Below are 24,436 nucleotides of genomic sequence, written 5' to 3' on the forward strand. Positions count from 1 at the left end.
GGCAACTTTTGTATACACTTAACAAAAAATAAAAATACATTTTAAAAAGCCTTTGGTTTGTCAAGGTTTGAAGGTTTCTCATATAAAATGCTGTCTGATGCATCAGTGAAGGAGCTTATATTTATTTCTTAACTAAGTTTTTCATTCATTCACACTACATCAAATGCAGATACATTCCCAATAGATTCAGATTCAATTTATTCTGTATATCTTCCACATAATCAAATAATTTACATAATTATACAAAATACTGTATTCAACAATATATTAACATGAAACAAGCAAAAATTCTGAGCAGTTAAATTATAAACACATGTCATTAGTTTAGCATTAGATTTGCATATCACACAACGGGGAAAACTGCATTGACAAATATAAATATCGGTGTCATTAATTACCACGTTTTATTTGAATAAACATGTATTATTTCAGCTAAGCTGGAAATTCAGTCTCTGATGTGTGAAGGCAACTTTACTGGTCTCTTCTGTCTGTGTTCAGTCCATCTCTGCTATCAGTAATGGCTGTTTCCCTGCTTCTCGAGTCCTGTATATTCAACATGGTCAACTCCCCTAGTACCATTTCACCGTCTTCTGGTGGATGGGAAGCAAAATCCCCTTCGACTCTTTCCTCGTTGTCTTCAGTCTTAAGCCCTATCGTGTCCGGAATGATCTCCACCTCGATATCGGACGAGTCCTCGCTCTCTTTGAACCAAACTGTCTTTTTGTCATCTTTCCTCCTCTCCTTGGCCAGAATGGATTTGACCCTATGTTTACTGGGCTTTTCTTTGACCTGGACGCCAGGACTGTGGTGTGAATGGTTGGCGTGCACCTGGAATCCGCAGGAGCTGCAGTGCCTCTGTCTCTCACGAGGAATCACTCGAACCCTCGCCCCTTGAACCGCATCCAGCCTCCGTTCCCTCAGGTCAGCACGCCTGGATCTGGATCTCCCCATGTCCCCTTCATTCAAGAAACCATCATTGGTGAACTGCATGCTATCTCTTGGCCTGTTAGGGGGCTGAGTAAACTTCAAGCATGGCCCTAAACACTGAATGAGGGCAGAGGGTTAATCTCACAATTTCATGAGCTGCACATTACCTGCTGAAGTACATGGTTATGGAGTTCTTAGGGAATGTTTTTTTTTTTAACTGTCAGTTCTTTTACAAAGGGGACACTCAGAGCTGGACTCACTGAGCTTTGATGGGAAGATGCTGACCTCAGACAAATTGAATGCGTCAGGATTCCCCTTCTTGACACGGGATATCAGATAGCCGATCACAATGAGGCAGAGCACTAGTACAGCTGCCATTACAAAGCCCAGCAAAGCCATGTCTCCTGCACGGTAGCTCTCGTCTTGTGACTGGATGCCCACTGCTGGATGGCAGAAATGTAGAGGGATATTAAGCAGACTGAATGCTGGAAAGATAGAACTCCTGAAGGGTTAGTTCGACTAAAAATGTTAATTCTGTTGTAAATTACTCATCCTCATCTTGTTTCAAGACCTTCGTTAACTTCCGAAAAGAAATTAAGATATTTTGATCATTGGTTCTCAACCACATTTATGGAGGACCACCAGCTCTGCACATTTTCTATTGCTCCGTTCCAGTTTGCATACTATCCTTCCTAAAGAGTATTTGAAAATAGAATTAGTAGGTTCCAATCATAATGTTGAAAAGAGTATGCCAAAGGCTCCCGAATGGTTTACTATTTCCGGTAAAAACTCGAAGTGTAAAAGCGTCCATACTCTAACTGCTAATATTGCACACAATACATTGCATGCTGGACGTGAATTTGATTAGAACTACAAACGTGAGTGAAAAGTGTAAATAAACTACAAACATGATGGACATGCGAGACCAACCGTCAAGTAGAGAGGATTCGGTAAAGATGCTTATATGACTGTTAATTAATATCTAGCCAATTGGAACATGTTTAAATTGCGTTTTCTGTGTTATTTTTATCTGCAACAACAATACTGAACTTAAATGTAGCAGGCCAGTTAGTGAAGTGCTGTGCAGGTAAACCTTACTCCTTTGACCACTAAAGGTGCTCTAGCAACGGACGCTAGAGGCCATGGTTTTTAGCCTCCTTGGTAGAACAACCAACTCCCATGTGGAAAGTTGCAAGTTTGATCCCAGCCTGAAGCGGGTTAGGAGGTGTTGAACCGTGGGGTTACATATATAAAGACGTGTTTGGACATTAATGTCTGAATGCATAATTATCCAATGACCTGAGGAGATTTCTCTGCATGAAAGAATTGTGAATAGGATATTACTCTACTGCTGCTTCTCCAATAAGGTAGGTACTGTAATTAAATATGACAGAAATGTGGAGAATGTGTGGATGATTAACAGGGGACAAAACTAAGCAACATAACGATCTGTTAACAAGGAAGTAGTATGTCCCAAAGCTTGCATACTCTTCTGTTACACACTCAAAAGTATATACTTTTCCTACACAAAAAAGTACATACTTTTAGGGCATAGCATAAATATGCAAATTGGGACGCAGCATATGTCTCCTTAACAAGCACATCTGATTAAATTCATCAGCTAATTAGAGGAGACCAAAGACCTGTGCTGCATCCCAATTTACATACTTATATTACGCCCTAAAAAAGTATGTTATTTTTTGTGAAGGAAAAGTACATTTGAGTGTGTAACAGAAGAGTATTCAAGCTTTGGGACAAACTACTTCCTCGTTAACAGATCGTTATGATGCTTAGTTATGTCCCCTGTCAATTATCCACACATCATCCACATTTCTGTCATATTTAATTTCCTATCTTATTACAAATTCAGCTGTGTGTTAATCTGCCATTCGTGAGTCTTTCATGCAGAGAAATCTCCTCAGGTCTTTGGGTAAGTATACATTCAGAAGTTAATGTTCAAACATATCTTTATTTAAGTTCAGTATTGTTGTTGCAGATGAAATATAACACAGATGCAATTGAAACATGTTCCAGTTGGCAAGATATTAATTAACAGTCATTCAAACAAGTTTACCGAAGTCTCTACTTGACAGTTGTCTCCCCCATTTGCCATATTTGTAGTTTATTTACACTTTTCACCCACGTTTGCAGTTCTAATCAAATTCATGTCCAACGTGCAATGTATTGTGGGCAATATCAGCGGTTAGAGTATGGACACTTCTACACATCTGGAAACCTCTGCATACTCTTTTCAACATACCATGGTTTGGGGGCATACTACTATTTTCAAATACTATTTAGGATGGATAATATGTGAATTTTCACTCAGCACTGGGCTGCGTCTGAAACTCGAGTATGTACTACATTTGAATTTGAAAGCACTACATGACCGTTAGAAAATATGTGCTATAGCTAAATAGTATGAATGGAACTCGGATGTACTACATCCACCATTTTCCATAATCATGTGACCTACTCACATCAGTTGTGTCGTTTCACTTCCATTCATGAGTTTTCTCGTGTGGCATTATGGGATATCGTAGCTTTCATCGAATGATAACTTCCGCATCTTGCCGGATGTAGTAGGTCATTCGAGTATTTCTTGCATACTGTTTTTCGAATGCTATGAATTTGGACACACTACTCGGCTCACATAAGCTGTGTCCCAAATAGCACACTATACACTATGCACTTATGCACTTACACAGTCAAACAGCATAGTATTTGTATGTAGTGTCATCTCAAATGGAACACTAATGTTTTTTTACTAAGCAGAAATTTAAACCGTTTCTCTGATGATGTTTGACGGTTGCCAAATTAGTGAAATAAATGACCAAACTACCAAATAATACCTGCAATGAGTATAACCGCATTCATCATCGGGAGGCGCTATAATCACTCTCGTAGGAGAATTTTGCTTTGACAATCCAAAATAAAATAATGTAATCTAACATAATAATAATAATAATTCCTTACATTTATATAGCGCTTTTCTAGACACTTAAAGCACTTTACACTATGGGGGGATCTCCTCATCCTCCACCAGTGTGTAGCATCCACCTGGATGATGCGACGGCAGCCATATTGCACCAGACTGCACACCACACACCAGCTGATTGGTGGAGAGGAGACAGAGTGATGAAGCCAATTATGATATGGGGATAGTTAGGAGATGATGGACAGAGGCCAGTGGGCAAATTTGGCCAGGTTGCCAGGGTTAAACCCCTACTCTTTTTCAAAGGACATTCTGGGATTTTTAATGACCACAGAGAATCAAGACCTCGGTTTATCATCTCATCCGAAAGACGGGAACATGAACAAGAGCACTCGAAAGCTCCACTTCTTCTGCTATGTAAGCCAAACAGCGGCCGTTGAGTGTGTGAAGCGGCCATCCTTCCACACTTCTTTTTACCGGTTGAATAAGTGCATCATCCAGGTAATTAAAGTGCACTCCTTATTTTTAGAGTTTTTAGTGTGAACGCTCTACTTACACTATTTATACTACAAAATGGCATAGAATGGTGTACAAGTATGGGATATAGGATGCACCTATACTGTTTTTAATGTACTATAAAGTAAGGAAGTATGCAATTTCAGACACAGCCCTGAAATGGGATGACAGAAAAATTAGACATGTAGTGTACAACATGCAGTGCTGGTGGTCCTGCAGGAACGTGGTTGAGAAACAGTGTTTTAAATCAAATCAGAGAGCTCCCTCATCCTTCATAACAGCTATGGTTCTGAGACGCTCAGAGTCCAGAAAACGAGCCAAAGAATGGTCAAAACATTCCATGTGAGCTGATTGGTTCAACTGTAATCATACAAAGCTCCAAGAACACATTTGTGCACTTAAAAATGACTTTGTTCGCCTATGTCTTCTTTTCTGTGACAAGGCTGCATGTTTACTATGGGTAGTACGACATATTGCCATTAGAGCCCATAAAAGCTCAACATGCAAGCATTGTATTGATCAAAGGAAATGTGATGCGTAAAACATAAAATAGTTCTTAAAACATAAAAAACATTTTAAAAAAGTGTTCTTGGAGCTTTATATGACTACAGTTGAATCACTGAATCACGTGTGTTGATTCAGTGATGTTTTGACAATGTCTTTGGTTACCTTTTCTGGACTTTGAACATTTTCAAGACCATTGCTGTTATATAGGATGAGAGAGCACTTGGATTTCATCTAAAATAACTTCATTGTGTTACGAAGATGAATAAAGGTCTCGGAGAGTTGAAACGACATGAAAGTGAGCAATTAATTACAGAAATGTTAATTTTTGGGTGAAATAATGCTTTAAGGGGCTATATGTAAAATATCTTGTTATTAGTGTCACCAGTGGTCATTATGTGTGTTGCAGTCAGCTACTTGCTGCTCATGTTTTTGCATGTGATATACTAATAATGAATATCCAGAGTGACGCTTAGATGAATATATAAATATAGGTCACCCAATTTCTTCACAATACTTATATCACCACTAAACAAAAAAATAAATACATTTGCATAAGAAATGATCTGATCACAATACACTATACAATTCACTGGCATCATACTGTATGTAAAGTAGATTTTTCTATTATTTATTGTCAATTATGTGTATATCTGACTGTAGATTTTGCCATGTAAGACTGACATTGACATGACTGTTTAAAATAGTTTTTTTTTAAAGAAAAAAAAGCATATTGATCATGCAATTATTGATGTTCCACAGAATATAACATAACTTAAATGTGGCTCCCTGGATCTCACATACGCGCCAATGTTTTTTTTTTTTTCATTTTCATCCTTTTGCCACATAAAAATCAGTCAACACACTTTCATACAATTTAGGAAAGCGAAGTTCCCTTACAAGCTGTTCATACACTGACAACAAAAAGAGGATAATAGTATATCAAATCCTTACATATAGCCCCTTTCACAAGGTGGTACATTTTTGTAAGAAAACTTACGTGGTAATACAGCCACAGAGAGAGCAGCTGTCCCTGACTCACCAGTAGAAACATCTACTGCCCGAAGCTGGAGATTAAAGAAAGAATTAGCCTTAACCAAGACAGTATTAAGCAACAAGCGACAAGTCTTTTGACCTACTTGCTGTCAAAGATTTGGACTAATTAAGATTCATTAAAATTTAAATTTAAAAGAACTTTCTTATCCACCAAGGCTGCAATTCTTCAATTAAAAATAAAGTAAACACTAATAATTTGATTAAACCATGTTTAAAATTATATTATTCATTTTTGTGATCACAGGAATACATTAAAATATATTAAAACAGTTTTGTTAAAATGCAATAATGTTTAACATGTATAATCATATATTAGGACTCTTGTAAAGGTTGAACATGCAAAAAACTTCAGTGTTTTAAAATATTCTTGAAATAGATTCAATAAAATATAATCACTTGCCTGCAAAGCGAAGGCATCAGTCCGAACTGCTTTTTTCAAAGTATAAAGCCATCTGTAGTAATATTAACGTAGCTGCTATACTGCACTTCATATCTAATGTCAGGATTGATTCCCTGAAAAATAAAGGCAGGAATTTTATAAGAATAATATGAACCATTACTGTATTGTTAATGTCCATTTATAATATTTGATGGTCCTGGAAGAACATACTAGCAAATGTACCGTAAGTATCAAACTTTTTTTCCCAAAACCAACAAGACGTCATGTTGCTTTACAATCAATTGAAACATGCAGTATTTGCATACATAATGCTTTAAAATCAAATCTCTAATAACACTGATCATATTAAAATGATTCACCCAAGAAAGGTAGTTCTAAAAGCCAGCAGCACATGACATCTGTCGTAAGAATAAAATGTATTGTGTTTTCCAAAATGCTTCAAAATATCTTTAAATAGTCTTCAAAATATGAAAAGAAACTCAAAAAGCTTTGCAACAAGTCGAGGATTAGTAAATTCTAAGAATAATCACTTTAAATGTGGTTTCAAACTTACACTTGCGAAATCTTCATCTCTTGCTCTGACTCTGAAGGGTTTGTTGGACGTCCTGTCCCTTAACACCATGTTTTCAGGGCCTGAGTTACTGTAAACATACCCTTCGTATCTTTCCTTCTCAAACCTAGGAGGATTCCTGCTCTTTTTCATTACATCAATGGTGACTGAAGTGGTGGCAAACTGATCTCTGTTTAATAACTGGGAAGCCTGTGGTGGACAAATAAAGGAGCGTTGCCATTATCAAATAAAGCAGTGATTTTGGTAAAGACTAGAGTAGACATTGAAAAAAATGTGCATAATTCAATGGTTCTCAACCATGTTCCTGGAACCACCCCAGCACTGCAAATTTTGCATGTCTTATTTGTCTCACATCCATTTCAGGTCCTAGGGTACTTCTCAATTCGTATTTATACATCTTTGTTTCTTTTCCTTGCTTCCTTTCCTCACAGCCTTAGATTTGAGAGAACGATGCAAGAAAAAAGATGCGAATACAAAGGAAATAAATTCAGTGAATTTATATATCTTCTCTTCCTTTTAGCATCATTTAAAGAATTCAAAGCATTGCATTTAATGAATACTGTACACCACTGATTTTGCTTGCATGTCAGGATTCTTGAATATTATAAATAATTATTTATACTTTAATAGTTTCAACCTCCACAAAACACTAAATTTGTTTGTATTTTGTTTATTTTCCCTGTTATTATTAACAATGGAGGATCATGTGCTTATGATTGATCACAGCTGGTCCCGCATTAACTAATGCATGATTCACCAATCAGATGATTCCTAACTTACTATAAATAATCCCCTTCGGAAGGGGAACTTCAATGCTATGTGGAGAATCCACTATGGGTATTTGAGTCAGAAAGCCAATCGTCTGAAAGAGTATATAATCGGGCCAATGAAATGCAAATTAGTTGGCAGCATCAGCTTGCGCAGCTGATGCTTGTTACAATCAATTTGGCAATATAAGCACAGCGAGAGCAAGGTGAGGCATCCTTTTCGCTTCAGAGACTTCACAGCCTTCTGAGAGAGTTGATGGGGGTTTCCTCCTGCTGATCTACAGCGATTTTGAGTGAACGAGAGCGATCTCCCGGTCCCGGAGTTTGATACACGTGGCGGCAGATGGTCTAGCTGGGTTTTCTCCCCTTGCCTGGCGTTCTTTGGCATGTCTGTTGCGCAGTTCAGATCGCGGCTCGCTCTTGCAAAAGAGCAACCCAGCCCTGTTGTCCCCCGCTCCGTGGCTGGGCACTCGGGCAGATCTGAGGTTTACAGGGGAGTAAATCTGTCGCCCTCTGGCTTGCGGACCTCTCGCTCCTCCACGCGCTCCATCCAAGCTTTGAGTGAGAGAAGCGCTCCGTCCTCGGATGGCTCCGCCTTCTCACTTGATGACACCGAGGCTCAGATGTCCACCGCTGATGGTTTATCCCCCAGCCCCACAGCTGGACCGACTAGATGGGTATGTGGAGGGCTAAAAAGGCAAGACCTTCTAGCCTCCCATCCCTTTTTCCCGGAAGTGCACAGTGGGCTCACACGGTCTTGGAGGGCACCTTTCTCTGCGCGATCTGCGTGCACCTCTGCCTCACCACCCTTGATGGTGGAGCAACCAGGGGGTACGAGTCGATTCCCCAGATTGAGAGTGCCACTGCGGACCCACGTGGTGCCTCTTTCTGCTGGAGTCAGCCTCGTCTCCCGTCCAAAGCATGTTGGTTCTTCTGCCTTCCCGGAGCTCCCACACAGCCGTGGGCCAAGCTGCTTCCACACTGCACACTAGGGTCCATGCGCACACGCTGGCCCAGCGGCTCGAGGGTGGTTTCAAACCCAGGCTTGTTCACTGCGTGTGCCCTGGAAAGGACGATGGCCACATTACTGGTCCAGAAGGGCCACCCTGGGCTAACCTGGCAAAAGATATGCATGGAGTTGACAAAGTTTGCTTTCTTGACTCCCACACATCCCAGGCTGGTCTGTTCGGCGACACCGTCGGTGGATTCACCCAGTAATTAACGGCGGTGCAGTCGGATAAGGGTCATCTATCGGCGGGGATGTAAAACCGCTCCCCCCGCCGAACCATCCACATCCACTTCTTGTCGCGAGAGCGCCCGTCTACAAGAGCTGCCCCGCCCCCGCCTGCGCCTCCGGCCAAGTGGCAGCATCGAGCACCTCGCAGGAAACCAACGCTTCCTGCCCCAGGGCGCCACTAAGTCCAGTAAAACGAACCGCAAAGCTCTCCTGAGGCGGGCCATCTGGAGAAGAGGGAACTTGCTCTCTCCCCGTTTGGGGGCTGGGCTCTTCTTCCAACGGCGCTTAAAAAACTTCACCAAACCTCAGAGAGAGAGCACTTTCCCACTCCCCCGAATGTGTGGTATTTAGACACGAGGAAGACTTAGGTAACCTACCGCCTCCTGTGGTTAATACCATCACTCAGGCTAGAGCCCCGAGAGGAGGTGCGCCTATGCCCTGAAGTGGATATCTATTCATATCTATTCGCAGAGAAGACCTCCAAACTTGCCAGATCAATGTGCTTTCAATGTGCTGGAGAGAAGGCTGGTCGCCCTCCACACTCAAGATTATGTGGCTGCCATCTCCGCTCACCATGACATGATGGCTGGCTAGCACCGTGGGAAGGCATAACCTTATCATCCGGTTGCTCAAGAGGTGCTAGGCGATTAATTCACCCCGCCCCCTCTCATGCCCTCTTGGGATCTCACCCTCATTCTCACGAGCCTGAGTACAGATCCCTTCGAACCACTCGACTCAGTATCTTTAAGATTTCTGTCCCTGAAGACATCTCTGCTGGTCGCGTTGGCATCGATTAAGAGGGTCGGGGACCTGGAAGCACTTTCGGTCAGTGACTCGTGCCTGGAATTCAGGGGGGCCTACTTTCACGATGTCCTGAGACCCCAGCCTGGATATGTGCCCAAGGTTCCTACCACACCATTTAAAGACCAGGTAGTGAGCCTGCAAGCACTGCCTTCAGAGGAGGCAGGACCCAGCCCTTTCATTACTTTGTCCAGTTTGCACTTTGCAAATCTATCTGGACTGCACTCAGAGCTTAGATCATCTAAGCAGCTCTTCGTCTGTTGCGGTGGTCGGCAAAGGGAAGTGCCATATCTAAACAGATCTGTAATGTTGTAGGTCTGCCCGCTGGTCAGCCCGCATTCCTAGCTATAGGTGCCTGCTATGCGCAATCCCCACTAGACAATCCCATTTGCTTATTCAGCCACGGTGCAGTCCCCCCTCACAGATGGACCCGTGTCTTCCCTCACCACTAACCATCTTAATTTCATATGCGTCCTCCCCCTTCTCAGGCTAGTCCCATATGCTCTCTTTGCACCATATCTCCCAATTTAGGTAGCAGGTGGCCTCTGCAGCATCCTCCCTATCGGGACTGCACGCTTTCCCAACGTACTGTTATATTAAATTCCTAGTATTATCTAGACGCTTTGCTGCTCCCGAAAAATATATCTAAATCCGTAAATCTTCTGTTGAAGTGGGATAAGTAAGGGCCAGGGAACACGTTGGACGACCGCGCCCCTAGGTGATGTAGGTGCGCTCACGCTTTCTTTCGCCTGGCAAACCTCTCATCGGGGGCGAAGGTAAGGTTCAATCATTATGGCGTTTTCCAGACATTTCCCCATAGTGGCTTCTCCACAAAGCATTGAAATTGCCCTTCTGAAGGGGAAAGCTCCAGTTACTAAAGTAACCCTCCTTCCCAGAGGGGGGGAACGGAAATGCTATGTTCCATCGCCATAATGATTGCCCCTTAGCTGTGAGTTTAAGTCTCTTTAGCTACAAAAGGATGCCTCACCTTGCTGTCGCTGTGCTTATATTGCCAAATTGATTGCAACGAGCATCAGCTGCGCAAGCTGACGCTGCCAAGTCATTGGCATTTTATTGGCTCGATTATATACTCTTTCAGATGATTGGCTTTCTGAACGAAATCCCCATAGTGGATTCTCCACATAACATTTCCACCCCCCCCCCCCCCCACCCCCCTCGGGGAACAAGGGTTTACTTTAGTAACCGGAGTGTTTCTTACCTCAGTTATCTTCACCTTGAAGAATCCCCCCTTTCACCCCTACTCCTCCACCTTTCCCTTTATAGGGTGGCATGGTGGTCCAGTGGTTAACACTGTTGACTCACAACAAGAACATCACTGGTTCAAATCCTTAACAAGCCAGTTGTCGTTTCAGTGCAGAGTTTACATGTTCTTCCCATGCTCACGTGGGTTTCCCCGGGTTATCCGGTTTCTTCTGACAGTCCAAAAACATGTGTCATAAGTAAATTGATCAATCCAAATTAGCACTATAGTCATATTATATAGTATATACTATAGTAGTATATCTCTACATAGCAATTTAGAATCTGTTATCAGCTCTAAATAAAGGGGGAGTTCTTGAGACCTTCTGAGCTCAAACTCCCCTCCTGCCCAAATGGAAGTGAGCCCCGGGCTCAAAGATCTTTGAGCTCAGGACTCTGTCCCGGGACAGCATACCAAACACGCATTATAATCAATCATCAGCTAAGTGTGATCTCTTGAAAGAATATCGAGTCAATAAAACACTTCCCCAAAGGATCCACCTGTGTATGCTCACTCACGCCTCCTCAGAAAGGATCTCCTCAATCCTTGCCACCTCGTGGTGCAGTTAGAGTCTTGAGATGTCCAGCAAGATGGCTGATAGGTTTTTGGTAGAATGGAGAATGGAGGATTAAGGAAACGAGAAAACGTGATATTGAAAAGCACCCATGGAGTCTTTGCTAATGAGCTGATGAGTTGAATCAGATGTGCTTGACTAAGGAGACATGCAAAACGTGATAGGCTCCAGGAACGTGGTTAAGAACCACTGATATAATCAATCAATCAATAAATCAAACAATAAAAAGATAAAGAAGCGCATATTTTTAAGTGTTCATCCAAAAAAAAAAAAATCATCATCATCATTTATTCATCCTCAAGTGGTTAAAGGGTTCCAAAATATCTTCCATTGTGTTTCAACTGAAGAAGCTCATAAAGGTTGAAACAAGTAAAGGGGAGGAAAAGGATGACATAATTTCCATTTTTAAGCAACTATTCCCTTTAAGCAAGACTGGGCAAAAATAAGCATGGAAATAGCACTATATCTCTTTATTGTGTTTCTATCCATTGCGTGCCAGTAAAATTGACACCATCTTTAACATTAACAGTCTTTTATTTTAAAAGGATGATATATGAAGAGGTTATTTAATTTTTTTTTTTTTGCAATATAAAATACTATTACAATTGTTTTTGCAATTGAAATCTTCAATACTTAATGTATAAACATGATTTTTTGAAAACAGCCAATAAAGTATTGTAGGTACTTATAAGTTTAGGACTTATATTAATGTTGTTTGTCTTATTTTCTTTGCCATTACATCAGCAATCCATCCAAACTACAATTATGGTGCCTGTGCAGTTTACTCTTTCTACCAAGTGTTTTTCAGTTCTTCTTTAACTGGAAGAGTCTCAGTTTACCCCTATAGTGAACACCAGTGCACCATCTTTAGGGTTTTTTATATTTCTAAACTTCCTTTGCATTTCCGCCTGCAGCACTGAGACTAAGAATGATTATGTGCTAAAGGCTCCATATTCCTGTTTTTGACTGATATTTTATTCCATCTAATTTCCTAAGCAAATATGCTGATGCTAAATTGTACACTATACTGCCATTACATATTACTGGAGCATTGTGCAGTATACTATTTCCAATGACTGTGAAATTGCTTCCAAATATACCTATGCCATTTGTCCCTTATTATCTTTATGTGTGCTTAATTTCAATCCATACTCCAAGCATTGACCACTTCTTTAATATCAGTCAGTTTTGTGTTCTGACCTGAAATCTAGGCAAATAACTGAGAAAACACCAATCAGAGGCCACATTTTGATGATGTCATTATGTAAACTTCTTACAAAGTATTTTACAGTATTTTAAAAATACATATTTGTACCCCATCAAATACAAATTACAAATAATATTTTGTATTTGAAATACGTATCTGAAATACATAAATACTGCCCATCTCTGCCTTTAAGAAAAAAAATTTAACCACTAAGAATATTTTGTGGAATGAAAAGACTCCATGTGTGTTATGAAACCATCAATGTCAATAGTGAAACTTTTTTTAAGAGTTGAAACTAAAATTTCCAAAGTCTTCAAAATATGAACAACAAACTCACCAAAACTAAAAGGGATATAGGACCTGCTATGTCTGCTGGTTTCAGCATGGATATGTTTCCAGAATTCTCATCAATCTGAAATATGTTGTCTTCATTTCCTAGGAGATCGTAAAGAATAATGTAATATTTTACAATAACTTAACAGTGAGCATTACATTTGTTCCAATATTTTTTATTTGGGATTCTGGGTGGGGTACTGTTTGTGTTGAAGTCTATTGAATATATTAGCCATTGCAACTTTATACTGCTTTGTAAGTGTTTATTGTTAATTCATATTAACTAATGTAGCTACTTAATGTGTTAAAGTTAAAGTGTTGGCTCACACAAAATTATGTTTTTGTAATTTCATTTTATTTTGCAAACCCAGAATATTTTATTTTTATTCTTTATCTAAGGTCTTAACAAATGCATTTTTATCGTATAGTCATATTATCCCAAAGAAATGATATTGTGTGCAGTTTAGGCTAAAGTTGTTAAAAACTCTTAAATGTATTAATACCCCGAACAATTTTATAGCTTATCTCTTCATTTCTGCTTCTGTCTCCATCTCTTGCATACACTGGACCTGGCTGCAATTGCAAGGCTCCATCCTGGAAATACACAGTATGTATGCTTATGTTTGGATGTACAATTAAAAAACAAAAACAGGATGCCATATATTATGTATATCCGTTATTTGAAAGGTAATAAAGAAAACATTTATTGTACCTGTTTCTCTGTTAGGTTAACCCTTCCCCTGTACCCCAGGCTCAGGCAGATTTTGGCATTTCCAACAGTAACTTTTGTGCATGGTTGAAACCAAGGAGGACGGTTGTCAATGTCTTTAATATTGACAGTGATGGTTGTTGTAGCTGTGAAGGAACGTTCGCTAGGTTGTGACTGTAGTGGAGTATCCTGTTAGAGGCAAGACTTGTTTGTGTTACACAAAGCAATGAGCAAGAATGTCTAACATTTCTAACAATTCAAATTAAACAAATTCACATACCTGCACATACAAGATCAGCTTCACCTGCTGGATGACATCATAATCTAAAACCTTGTTCACAAGGATGTTTGGTGTATATATGGTCTCAAGTCTGAAGTATCTGTTCTGTAAAAAATCCTTCATGTTATAAGAGAAGATCAAGCAAATATGAGAATTATGTCGTTCACACATATTGATTTCTGAAGACGATGCCATTGAACATTAAAGCCAAAGGAATTGTTCATCACTCCCAACAAGCATTGTGTTTAAACAAGCCTAATATACATCTAACTGAGATCTAAACATGTATGTCTTGAATAAAACAAGGCTATATCTAATAGACATCTAACAATGGTCTAAAAATAGATTATTAGACGTTTATTAGATTTTCACTGACAGCTGAAATTTAGCATTGTTTTATCAGTGATGTCTGTGTTTACATACTGTATATATAAGACATCTATTAAACACAAAAGTGATTGGCGGGTTAACATTACATCTTGAATGACCATAGTTGAATGTACCATAAAACATCTATAAGACTAGAAGAAATTAAAAATGAAGAAATTAATATCTGTCCTTCCACTGAAATTATTTTAGTAAAAAATTTTGTGTTCAACACAATTCACTCCATTCACCACTTCAAAAAGTGATGTAACACAGTCACATGCTTTAATCTAAACATTCTAAAGAGACACTGCTACCTAATATGATGAACCAATTTAACATTTTTAGATCTATTTCTTGGTGATTTTGCCTTTATTGTGATAGGACAGGTGTTTTACATCTTACGTCCCAGGGAACTCCTGCAGAGATCGTGTTCAACACTTATCATCATGGTAGTATGAAGCAGAGTAAAAGATACTGTATGAATGCAACACAGCACTCAAGCAGCATTGGAGCTTTTATTATGCCACAGTCCACCACTTCCATTTTTTCCACTCGAATATAAAACCAAACCATAAATCGAAGGTGTTAAACATCATTAGGACAAGGTCTTTGTCACTGTAATTAAAATGGCTTGAATTCTCTATGAACACTCTTCAAAGCACGTCTGATAAACTACATAAGTCAGCTAAAGACATAACATTGTTCTAGTGTTTTCTGACATTTTTTTTATTACATATTGTAACTTTTATATTATTTACAGCATTTGTTTAGCATTTGTAGAGGATTTGTTTTTTTTTCAGAAAACAGGTTAAACCACTCAATTCATAGGGGCTGTGTGTACCATATGTGATTATGAACTTAAACTTCTAGCCAAGCTAAGATTTTGAGTGAATGAAGATGAGGGCAATTAAATCATATTAGTTTAGAATAATAAGAGGGTTAGTGAATCATATTTAAAAAGTCACATTAGTCACATTTAGTATATTTTAATGTTTCTGTCGTTTTACTTCACTGAAAAAAAATGGTAAATTGCTAATTGTTGCAAACAATTGATAAGATTAATTTAAACAAACAAATTAAATTGAACATTACAAAATGTTATTTGTTTGCTTAAATTAAGCCCATACATTGTTTACAACCACTTACCTTACAGTAAATTAGTAAATCTAATTAATCCTTTTTTCAGTGTGTGCTAACAGTTAGTTGATTTCTGTACAGTACTTTAGTTGTTTTAAAACTAAATCAAAATTTATCTTGCAATGATTGCTGCTTTGGAACAATGATGGCAGACTTATCTTTGTTGAAATATTAATGATATTATAAAGGATCTGGTTACCTACCACAGTAGGTTCCAAAGAATAATAGAGAACTTCAGAATCATCATCTGTTGCTTCAATCAGGGCGATGCTGGTATTAACTGGTGTAAGCTGGGCAATACACACAAAATGAAACATTTATAAACAGGAATGACAGCATCTTTCAAGGTACAGTAAGTCTGGAACTGTTGGCTGCCTTAATTATGATGTATGTAGCTGCAGTTTTGCCAAAAAGAACATGTACCTGGATCAACACTTTTCTGGTCCTACAAAAACATTCATAAACAGACATGGCTCTGTTTCTTAGCTAATCCTGAATTTACTCCAGAATATTTGTTAATTTTGATTGATTAGACTTTTGTTTAATGTACAAAGCTGCTTACTATAAATACCAAAACATTCCCAACTGAGAAAAATCATAATTATATCTTTAATTTTTATTTTTAACGTTAAGGAAAATGAATATATTCTCTATTAGACTGCCTTTAATAGATAGGATAGTATTGAGACAAGAAGCGAAGTTGGGAGAGAGAGTGAGGGGGTAGGGAAATGTCCTCGAGCCGGGATTCGAACTCGGAACATCCTGATGGGCTACTGCACCATATGTCTGCGCGCTAACCACTATGCTATTGCACTGACTTTTCACACATTTTTTAATGGAAAACTATTTAAACATTACAGCATTCATACAACGATTTACTGTTTTTCCCCTTTTCAAAATATATACTATGCTAAAAACATTATAAATATACATTGCACAATATAATAAAACACGAATTTAATATGAATTTCAGCAAATAAACATCCTTAACGTATTGTTAATTTTGATTGATTAGACTTTTGTTTAATGTACAAAGCTGCTTACTATAAAATACCAAAACATTCCCAACTGAGAAAAATCATAATTATATTTAATTTTTATTTTTAACGTTAAGGAAAATGAATATATTCTCACCTCATTTATGTCAAGTGTGTACTCGCGCTGACCAAATGATGGAGGGTTGTCATTGATATTTGCAACATGAACAATCACAGTCAAGGTGATCTGCAGATAAAATATAGAAATAAATACAAAAAACTGCAAGCATAGCTGACTACAGCTTTAAAATAACTACTAACAATCCTCAACATAACAGTGATTTAGATAAGACTGGCATCTGTAAATGAATGGAAATTGCTAAAGCTTTCTCACAACAGCGGATTTCTCTAGTTATTACTGTCAATCTTTTTCTGAATGTTATGGAAGTCAGTTTCTTTAAAGATCAAACTGAAAATAATATTGCTATAAAAATAAAATAAATAAAATTGTGAATGAAAAGAAAAAATAACATCAACTTCCTAAATTTATCAACCCAGGCTCATTCTGAAAACGTAGCCCTAAGCTACCCCAGGAGCTACATTTTTGAATCCACCAGAGGCCGCTGTGTACGCTTTTTGAGATTTCAAATTTCTTTCCCGAATGCCATTCGTGTATGTCCATCTCACATGAATCCCCAGAGGCTGCTGTTGACTGACTGACTGACTGACTCAACGTTCCTCCTTCCCTAATCCCAACCAATTGTGTTTTCAAAAGCGCCAATTGATCCGCCCACCCACTTCCCTAAACCCAAAAGCAAATACAGAAAATGAAAAGCCCTTTTGGCAGCCTGATTTTCACCATTTGGTCAGATTTAACCACATTCTCACTATGTTGTTTACTTGTTTGTTTTTTGGCTTCTGTTTTTGGCTAATCTGTTTTCTTGAACGTTCTTCACGACTCAAACTCTCTCGTCATGGTCAACTCCTCTCTGCATCTCAAGTCCGCCGGCATGTGTGCTAGCCACTGGACAAACTGGTAACAGCGGGAAAGCCGTCCATACAGAGGTAATCGATTAGTTGCTGGCGTGAAAAGGAACGGTGCCCCGTACCGTTCGTTATAAAGACAAAATGCAGCCATATGTACTTCTAGTTTTATTATTCACAATTTCCAGAAATGTGTATAGGGCTACATTTTCAAAATGAGCATATGTTTCAATTTATGATTAATATTACTGTTTTCAGCAATGTATAGCATATATAAAAAGTGATTAGTTACTTTACTTGAAAAAGTGAGTAAACGTGAGTTGCCCTATGAGCACATTTTCACTGAATTACTTTTGCTTCAGAAAAAGTAAGAAACACTTCAGAAATGCCAGTCAAGCATTTTATTTTCTGTTGTTGACAATGGAAAAAGCACATAAAAAATTCAACCCAGACTCATTCTGAAAACGCACTGCTATATATTTCTGGAGATCATGAAATATGTCCCAGGAGCTACTTTTTTGAGATATATTTAGCTGCACACCCGCAGACTTTTCCGGCACACACAATCTAGGCAGGGGCGAATCGTGGCTGTTTCTCAATTCCAAGAACGCAGAGAACGTATTTGCGTTCTTGTGGAGACCGGTCTTGCCAGGTGTCCTCGGAAGAACAACTCGGCAGACCACGAGAACAGAGAGAACACGTCCTTTGAGAAATGAGATGCTGTGTTCTTCCTGATGGTCACATGACCTTCACGCATTTTTTTTTAAAGATTTATTTTTGGCCTTTAATAGATAGGATAGTATTGAGACAAGAAGCGAAGTTGGAGAGAGAGAGTGAGGGGGTAGGGAAATGTCCTCGAGCCGGGATTCGAACTCGGAACATCCTGATGGGCTACTGCACCATATGTCTGCGCGCTAACCACTATGCTATTGCACTGACTTTTCACACATTTTTTTTAATGGAAACTATTTAAACATTACAGCATTCATAAACGATTTACTGTTTTTCCCCTTTTCAAAATATATTACTATGCTAAAAACATTATAAATATACATTGCACAATATAATAAAACACGAATTTAATATGAATTTCAGCAAATAACATCCTTAACGTGTTTATTCCTTTATTAAGATGTCCATGGTAATGTTTACTTTACCGTTTCATTCAGAGAAACTCCTGAGGTAAATAAGTGATATCTCTGAACTTTAATAATAAATCTAAATAAAATGCTGCGCTTTCCACCTCCAGTCGCAATGACTTTCTAGAGCGAGATTGGTGCTCAAGTCTGCATCTGTTGTCCTCGATATCAAGAACACATCCGGGAAGCATCACATTGAAGGCATGTATTGTATTTTGAGTTTATCCACAGCTCAACACTACTACTTTGAACAATGAAAAAGGAACATCAAAACCCTGAAGAGCAGCTAGCTGCATGCCGTGAATGCTTGATTTATGTGTAAAACATTTAACATAAATGCACTGTATGTACAACAAAGGGTTACATTCTTTCCTTTGTACTACAGTATTGATTTTTCCCAGAAACATTCTACCGCTATTAAGCATGATATGCAATAGCATTCAGATAAACAAAACCAACATTCCCGTATAACTATTGTAAGCAGTCAATCAAAAAGTAAACCAAAATTACATTTAATGAACTTATTGACAATTGACTGTGTTGGGGAAAACAACATCTAGAAATATTTTGGTGGTACTAGCCAGGTTAGTGACACAAAAATAGTTTTCTTTCTATCATTCAGCATAATTTTAGGATGAGTTACTACATTTGGCAGCATGCAATAATGTTGTGATGTTCAACCACTGAAACTGTCATTATTAAAAAGTTAATTCATTCATTTACTTTTCGGCTCAGTCCCTTTATTAATCTGGGGTCGCCACAGCGGAATGAACCGCCAACTTACCCGGCACATGTTCTACGCAGCAGATGCCTTTCCAGCTGCAACCCATCAGTGGGAAACATCAATACACCCTCATTCACACACATACACTGCAGACAATTTAGCTTACCCAATTCACCTATAACATGTCTTCGGACTAGTGGGGGAAACCGGAGCATCTGAGGAAACCCACGCGTACACGAGGAGAACATGCAAACTCAACACACAAATGCCAACTGACACAAATTGACATTTATAAACACATGAATAGTGTGTATTAAAACAGGTCACTGGTTCGAGTCCCGGCTGAGTCAGTTGGCATTTCTGTGTGGAGTTTGCATGTTCTCCCGTGTTTGCATGAGTTTTCTCCAGGTGCTCTGGTTTCCTCCACAAGTCCAAAGACATGCTGTATAGGTAAATTGGGTAAGCTAAATTGTTTGTAGTGTATGTGTGAGAATTTGTGTACATGGATGTTTCCCAGTACTGGGTTGCAGCTAGAAAGGGCATCCACTGCCTAAAACAGGTGCTGGATAAGTTGGCGGTTCATTCTGCTGTGGTGACACCTGATGAATAAAGGGATTAAGCTGAAAATATATTATATTATATTATGTTATATTATATTATATTATATTAATTTACTGTACTTTTGTTTTAATGTGGTCCCCTGATATATTCTATTAAAGATAACTGTTATTTTTACTTAGTATTATAATCCAATTACCTCAAATTAATTTTTGGAATTAATATTTCAGCTGACATGCAATAAGTTCCTACCTAGCACTGTTTACCCAATACCTTAATAAACAGCATGTTATTTTATTTCACAAACCAAGCAAAACATCTGTTTGTGAAAACGCTTTCTTGCAAAGTGTGCTAGCATGTAAAAAGAATGTGTCCAAATACTTTTGGAGCCATTGCAGGCTATATAAAAACTCCAGCGAGCGCACACGCGCACATCAACTGACAAAGAGACCAAAAAAAACTGCAGAAAATCAGAGCGTGGACTGTTATGAGACACAAGCTCAGCCCACTCACCTGTGTCTTGATTATATCCGATCGATGTTGTGCTCTCGATCACAGAAATAAATCCAGCTGTTATCACAAAGTACAGAGAAAAAGTTGCTGGTCCCAAAATTTTAATGCCGCAGGTCCTGCGGAACCATCATGTCAAACTGCACAGAGGACAAGACAGATCCCTCCTGGAACATCTACAGTCCATTTACAATGAGATGGTCTAAATAGTAACTTTTGCCTCAGCCTAATGCATCGGTAGTTTGGACCCATCACACAAAGGCAAGCTACTGCATTTATTATGCCAGAGATCTGCAACGGTCATCAGACCGAAACAACACTTGATGCAGCACGAGAAAACCTGTGAATCCTGGAATCCGGTGCATGGGCGATTTTGGGCTCCGTTAAATCAGCTGGGACGAGTGCAGTTATTGATGCCGCGTTCAGAAGAGCTGTGAACTGTGTTTCGGCTAAACTTTGGAAAAGTTCCGCCCTCTCGGGTTGCCAAGAGGAGGAGGACCCTGCCTTTGTGTTGTCACTGTGTCAGACTCTCTCGTCTTTTTTGAGTGTTTCCGTTTTTATCATTTTCTCATCATGCAAACAATGCCGAACCATTTGTCATTGCGTATTGGCTACATGTAAATCCATTCAGTCTGTGTGTTGTAAATGCTCTATTTCAGAACAAAATATGAAAATCTAATCGGTCATATGCCTTTTGCCTCACGAAAACTGGTTATAAAACTCACTTTAGTCTACATTCCTTTTTGTTCCAGGCAGATGTTTTTGAGCGCGAGAACATATACGCTGTGCCCATTGATGACAGCCTGTTATTATCTGTTGCTAATAATAAGCAGTTCAAGATCTTACATTATGCACTTCGTTTGCCCTGTGATATTTGTCGGATAGCCTATGCCCACATGATAAACATATAGCCTTTACAGTTAGTGTTTCTAAATCGTGATGTTACTGTATTTTACAACCCTTTAGTAGTAATTGTTGCATACTGTTAACTATAGTGAACTCATACACTACTAATACAGTAGTATGTTTTCACTAGTAGTGTTGTGGTATAGGCTAATTGCAGCTGTAGATAAATAGAGTATTGGGCCATTTGTTTATGTTACTGTAGTTGTTGTTACCATTACTATAGAATTATCACAAAATATTAATTTAAGAACTTTACAATAGTAACACAATAATATTTGCTATTCATTTATTTTCCTTGGGCTTAGACCCTTATTCATCAGGGATTGCCACAGCAGAATGAACCGCCAAGTATTCTGGCATGTTTTACACAGTGGATGCCCTTCCAGCTGCAACCCAGTACTGGGAAACACCCATACACACTCATTCACTCTCACACACACACACACACACACACACACACACACACACACACACAATTTAGTTTATTTAATTATCCTATAGTGCATGTGTTTGGACCCTGGGGGAAACTGGAGCACCCAGAGGAAACCCACGCCAACATCGGTAGAACATGCAAACTCCACACAGAAATGCCAACTGGCCCAACTGGGACTCGAACTAGCGACCCTCTTGCTGTGAGGCGACAGTGCTAACCACTGTTCCACCCAGTATTTACATTCATTTTCGTTTTGGCTTAGTCCCTTTATTAATCTGGGGTTGCCAACTATTCTGGCATATGTTTTATGCAGCGGATGCCCTTCCAGCTGTAACCCATCACTTGGAAACATCCATACACAGTCATTCACACACATACACTATTTTAGAGAATTTTAGCCTTCATCATAATTATTGGCCTGTTACATTATTTGGTCAAAGCAATACAGAGGCCTAAAAATATAATTTGCGCAGAAGAAACCAGTATTGGACGGAAATGAAGTTGTGCAAATGATGACCCTATTTTAATTTTAATTATTTGTTTGGAAAATGTACTTGATTTTTAGGGGTTGTACTAATATATTTATTTGTAAGTCAGTAAATTCCCCTGGCACCCCAATTAAAAAGTCTAATTAATTTAAAGGCCTAGAACTGAAAATTGGTGATTATTTAGGAAGTTGCACTGAGCTGCTGCTCTATCTGAGTGTCCATCAAGTGCCCCCTCTAGTGGGCACAATAGCAATAAACCATATTCATATCAACTTGTGAAGTCATTCACATCTACCATTGTAAATTTTAGAAGATTAAGATGATAAGATTGTATTTACTCTAGGTGTAGTATGAGCTATCAACAGGAACTGGAAAGCAAAACATTACACAAAATTAAATACGTGACATAACCGTGAATTGCAACACATGTCAAATGTTTAAATATCTTGCATTTAAATATCTACATTATGATTAACAAATATAATAACAGATAGTAGGCTACAACAGAAGTCCTAGTGTAATTATACAATCTGAATTTTAAATGTAAAACTCTCCATGTTAGGTTATATCTGTTTGGTTCATAGTATATATATTTAAGGTCTATGTTGTCCTCGTGTGACTCTCGCTCAGTTTTGTTCAGAAATGACATGACGTCAAGTGTGCAGTAAGTCTGTCAGCTTTGTTATCCAGTGCGCGCGCGTCACAGGCGGGCGCTCCCCGCGCGCTTCGCCATATAACGCTGTTTTGTCAGGTGCACTGCGCGTTCAAAACACATCGCCAACATACATTTGAAACTATCGCAGATACAAACGTTTATATTTTACGGTTAAAGCAATGTCAGACTAACTGATATGCGATCAGCAGACAGTTTGGTCCATCAGGCACCTGTGGAGAGTTTGTTCCAGAAAAAATGGGTGACATTCTCAACCACAGCGGATGGGGAACTCTGAACAGAAGTTTAACTGATCAGCACAAGTTCAGCAGCCCTCGAAGACATCGACGTGACCGCCGACGGCAGCCTGGTCCTGAGGATTATCATCTCGGTGGTTTACTCCGTGGTGTGCGCCGTGGGGTTGGTCGGGAAACCTCTTGGTGTTTTTCCTGATGAAAGTTAGACAAGGACGCAAGAAATCCATTATTAATTTCTTTGTCATCAATTTAGCCGTCACTGACTTTCAGTTCGTTCTGACCTTGCCTTTCTGGGCGGTGGACACGGCTTTGGATTTCAGCTGGCCGTTTGGAAACGCCATGTGCAAGATTATCTTATCGGTCACAGTGATGAACATGTACGCCAGCGTCTTCTTTCTCACCGCGATGAGCATTACGCGCTACTGGTCAGTCGCTTCTGCTTTAAAGATCCCTTCCAGAAAGAAGTCCGTGTCTGTAAAGTGGATTTGCGCCGTGTTGTGGATCCTGGCGACTGCGGCGACCGCTCCAACTTCCATTTTCTCCACCGTGACAGTTGTGGCAGGTGAAAAACTCTGTCTCCTCAAGTTTCCAGATGGCCAAGACTGGCTCGCTCTGTATCACCTTCAGAAAATTGTCATTGCGTTTATTTTACCCATGTTCATCCTCTCAGTGTGTTATCTTTTACTTTTGAGGTTTATCCGAAAGAGAGGCGTTAACAACCGTCAAAAAAGACGATCCAAAGTGGCGAAATCCGTAACGGTGGTGGTCTTGTCTTTTTCATCTGTTGGATGCCAAACATGCGATAACCCTCTGGGGAGTGTTGGTGAAACTGAACGGTGGTGCACTGGGATAAAACATACTATATGGTGCATACGTATGTTTTTTCCTGTGACTGTTTGTCTTGCCCACACAAATAGTTGTTTTAAACCCTGTTTTGTATTGTCTGATGCGGAGGGAGTTTAGGAAAATGTTGCATAGTTTCTTTTGGCGCATCTCCTCGCCTGTGATTTTCGAACGCTGGGAAATTACATGGATACAGTGGAGGCAGCAATCAGAACCAGGATGACGCACACATTGGAATGCATTTAACGTGATTGACGCACAGCGGTGCCAACAGTCCAGACAGCAGAGCTCATAGCGTTCACAGCACTCCACACGGGACATGTCAGCCAAATGGACAGTGGACTGATTTCTTTCTAATGAAACTCATGGGAGGGAAATAAT

General features: G+C 39.3%; 1 protein-coding gene and 1 pseudogene across 1 annotated transcript; one reads left to right on the forward strand and one right to left on the reverse strand.

Annotated features, from left to right (window-relative positions):
* Window positions 1–210: 210 nt before the first annotated feature.
* LOC130231458 (cadherin-related family member 5-like) lies at window positions 211–17,556 on the reverse strand. Its single transcript, XM_056460791.1, is given in 13 exon segments — window positions 211–1,044; window positions 1,213–1,370; window positions 5,883–5,949; window positions 6,339–6,379; window positions 6,382–6,451; window positions 6,892–7,098; window positions 13,094–13,191; window positions 13,593–13,683; window positions 13,802–13,987; window positions 14,079–14,183; window positions 15,788–15,874; window positions 16,719–16,808; window positions 17,527–17,556. Coding segments are annotated over 13 exon segments (1,803 nt in total). The 3' UTR covers window positions 211–471.
* Window positions 17,557–23,154: 5,598 nt separating this feature from the next.
* Window positions 23,155–24,350, forward strand: LOC130232961 (relaxin-3 receptor 1-like; annotated as a pseudogene).
* Window positions 24,351–24,436: the final 86 nt, after the last annotated feature.

The sequence above is a fragment of the Danio aesculapii genome, chromosome 7 (genome assembly GCF_903798145.1).
Source record: "Danio aesculapii chromosome 7, fDanAes4.1, whole genome shotgun sequence".
Taxonomy (NCBI): Eukaryota; Metazoa; Chordata; class Actinopteri; order Cypriniformes; family Danionidae; genus Danio; species Danio aesculapii.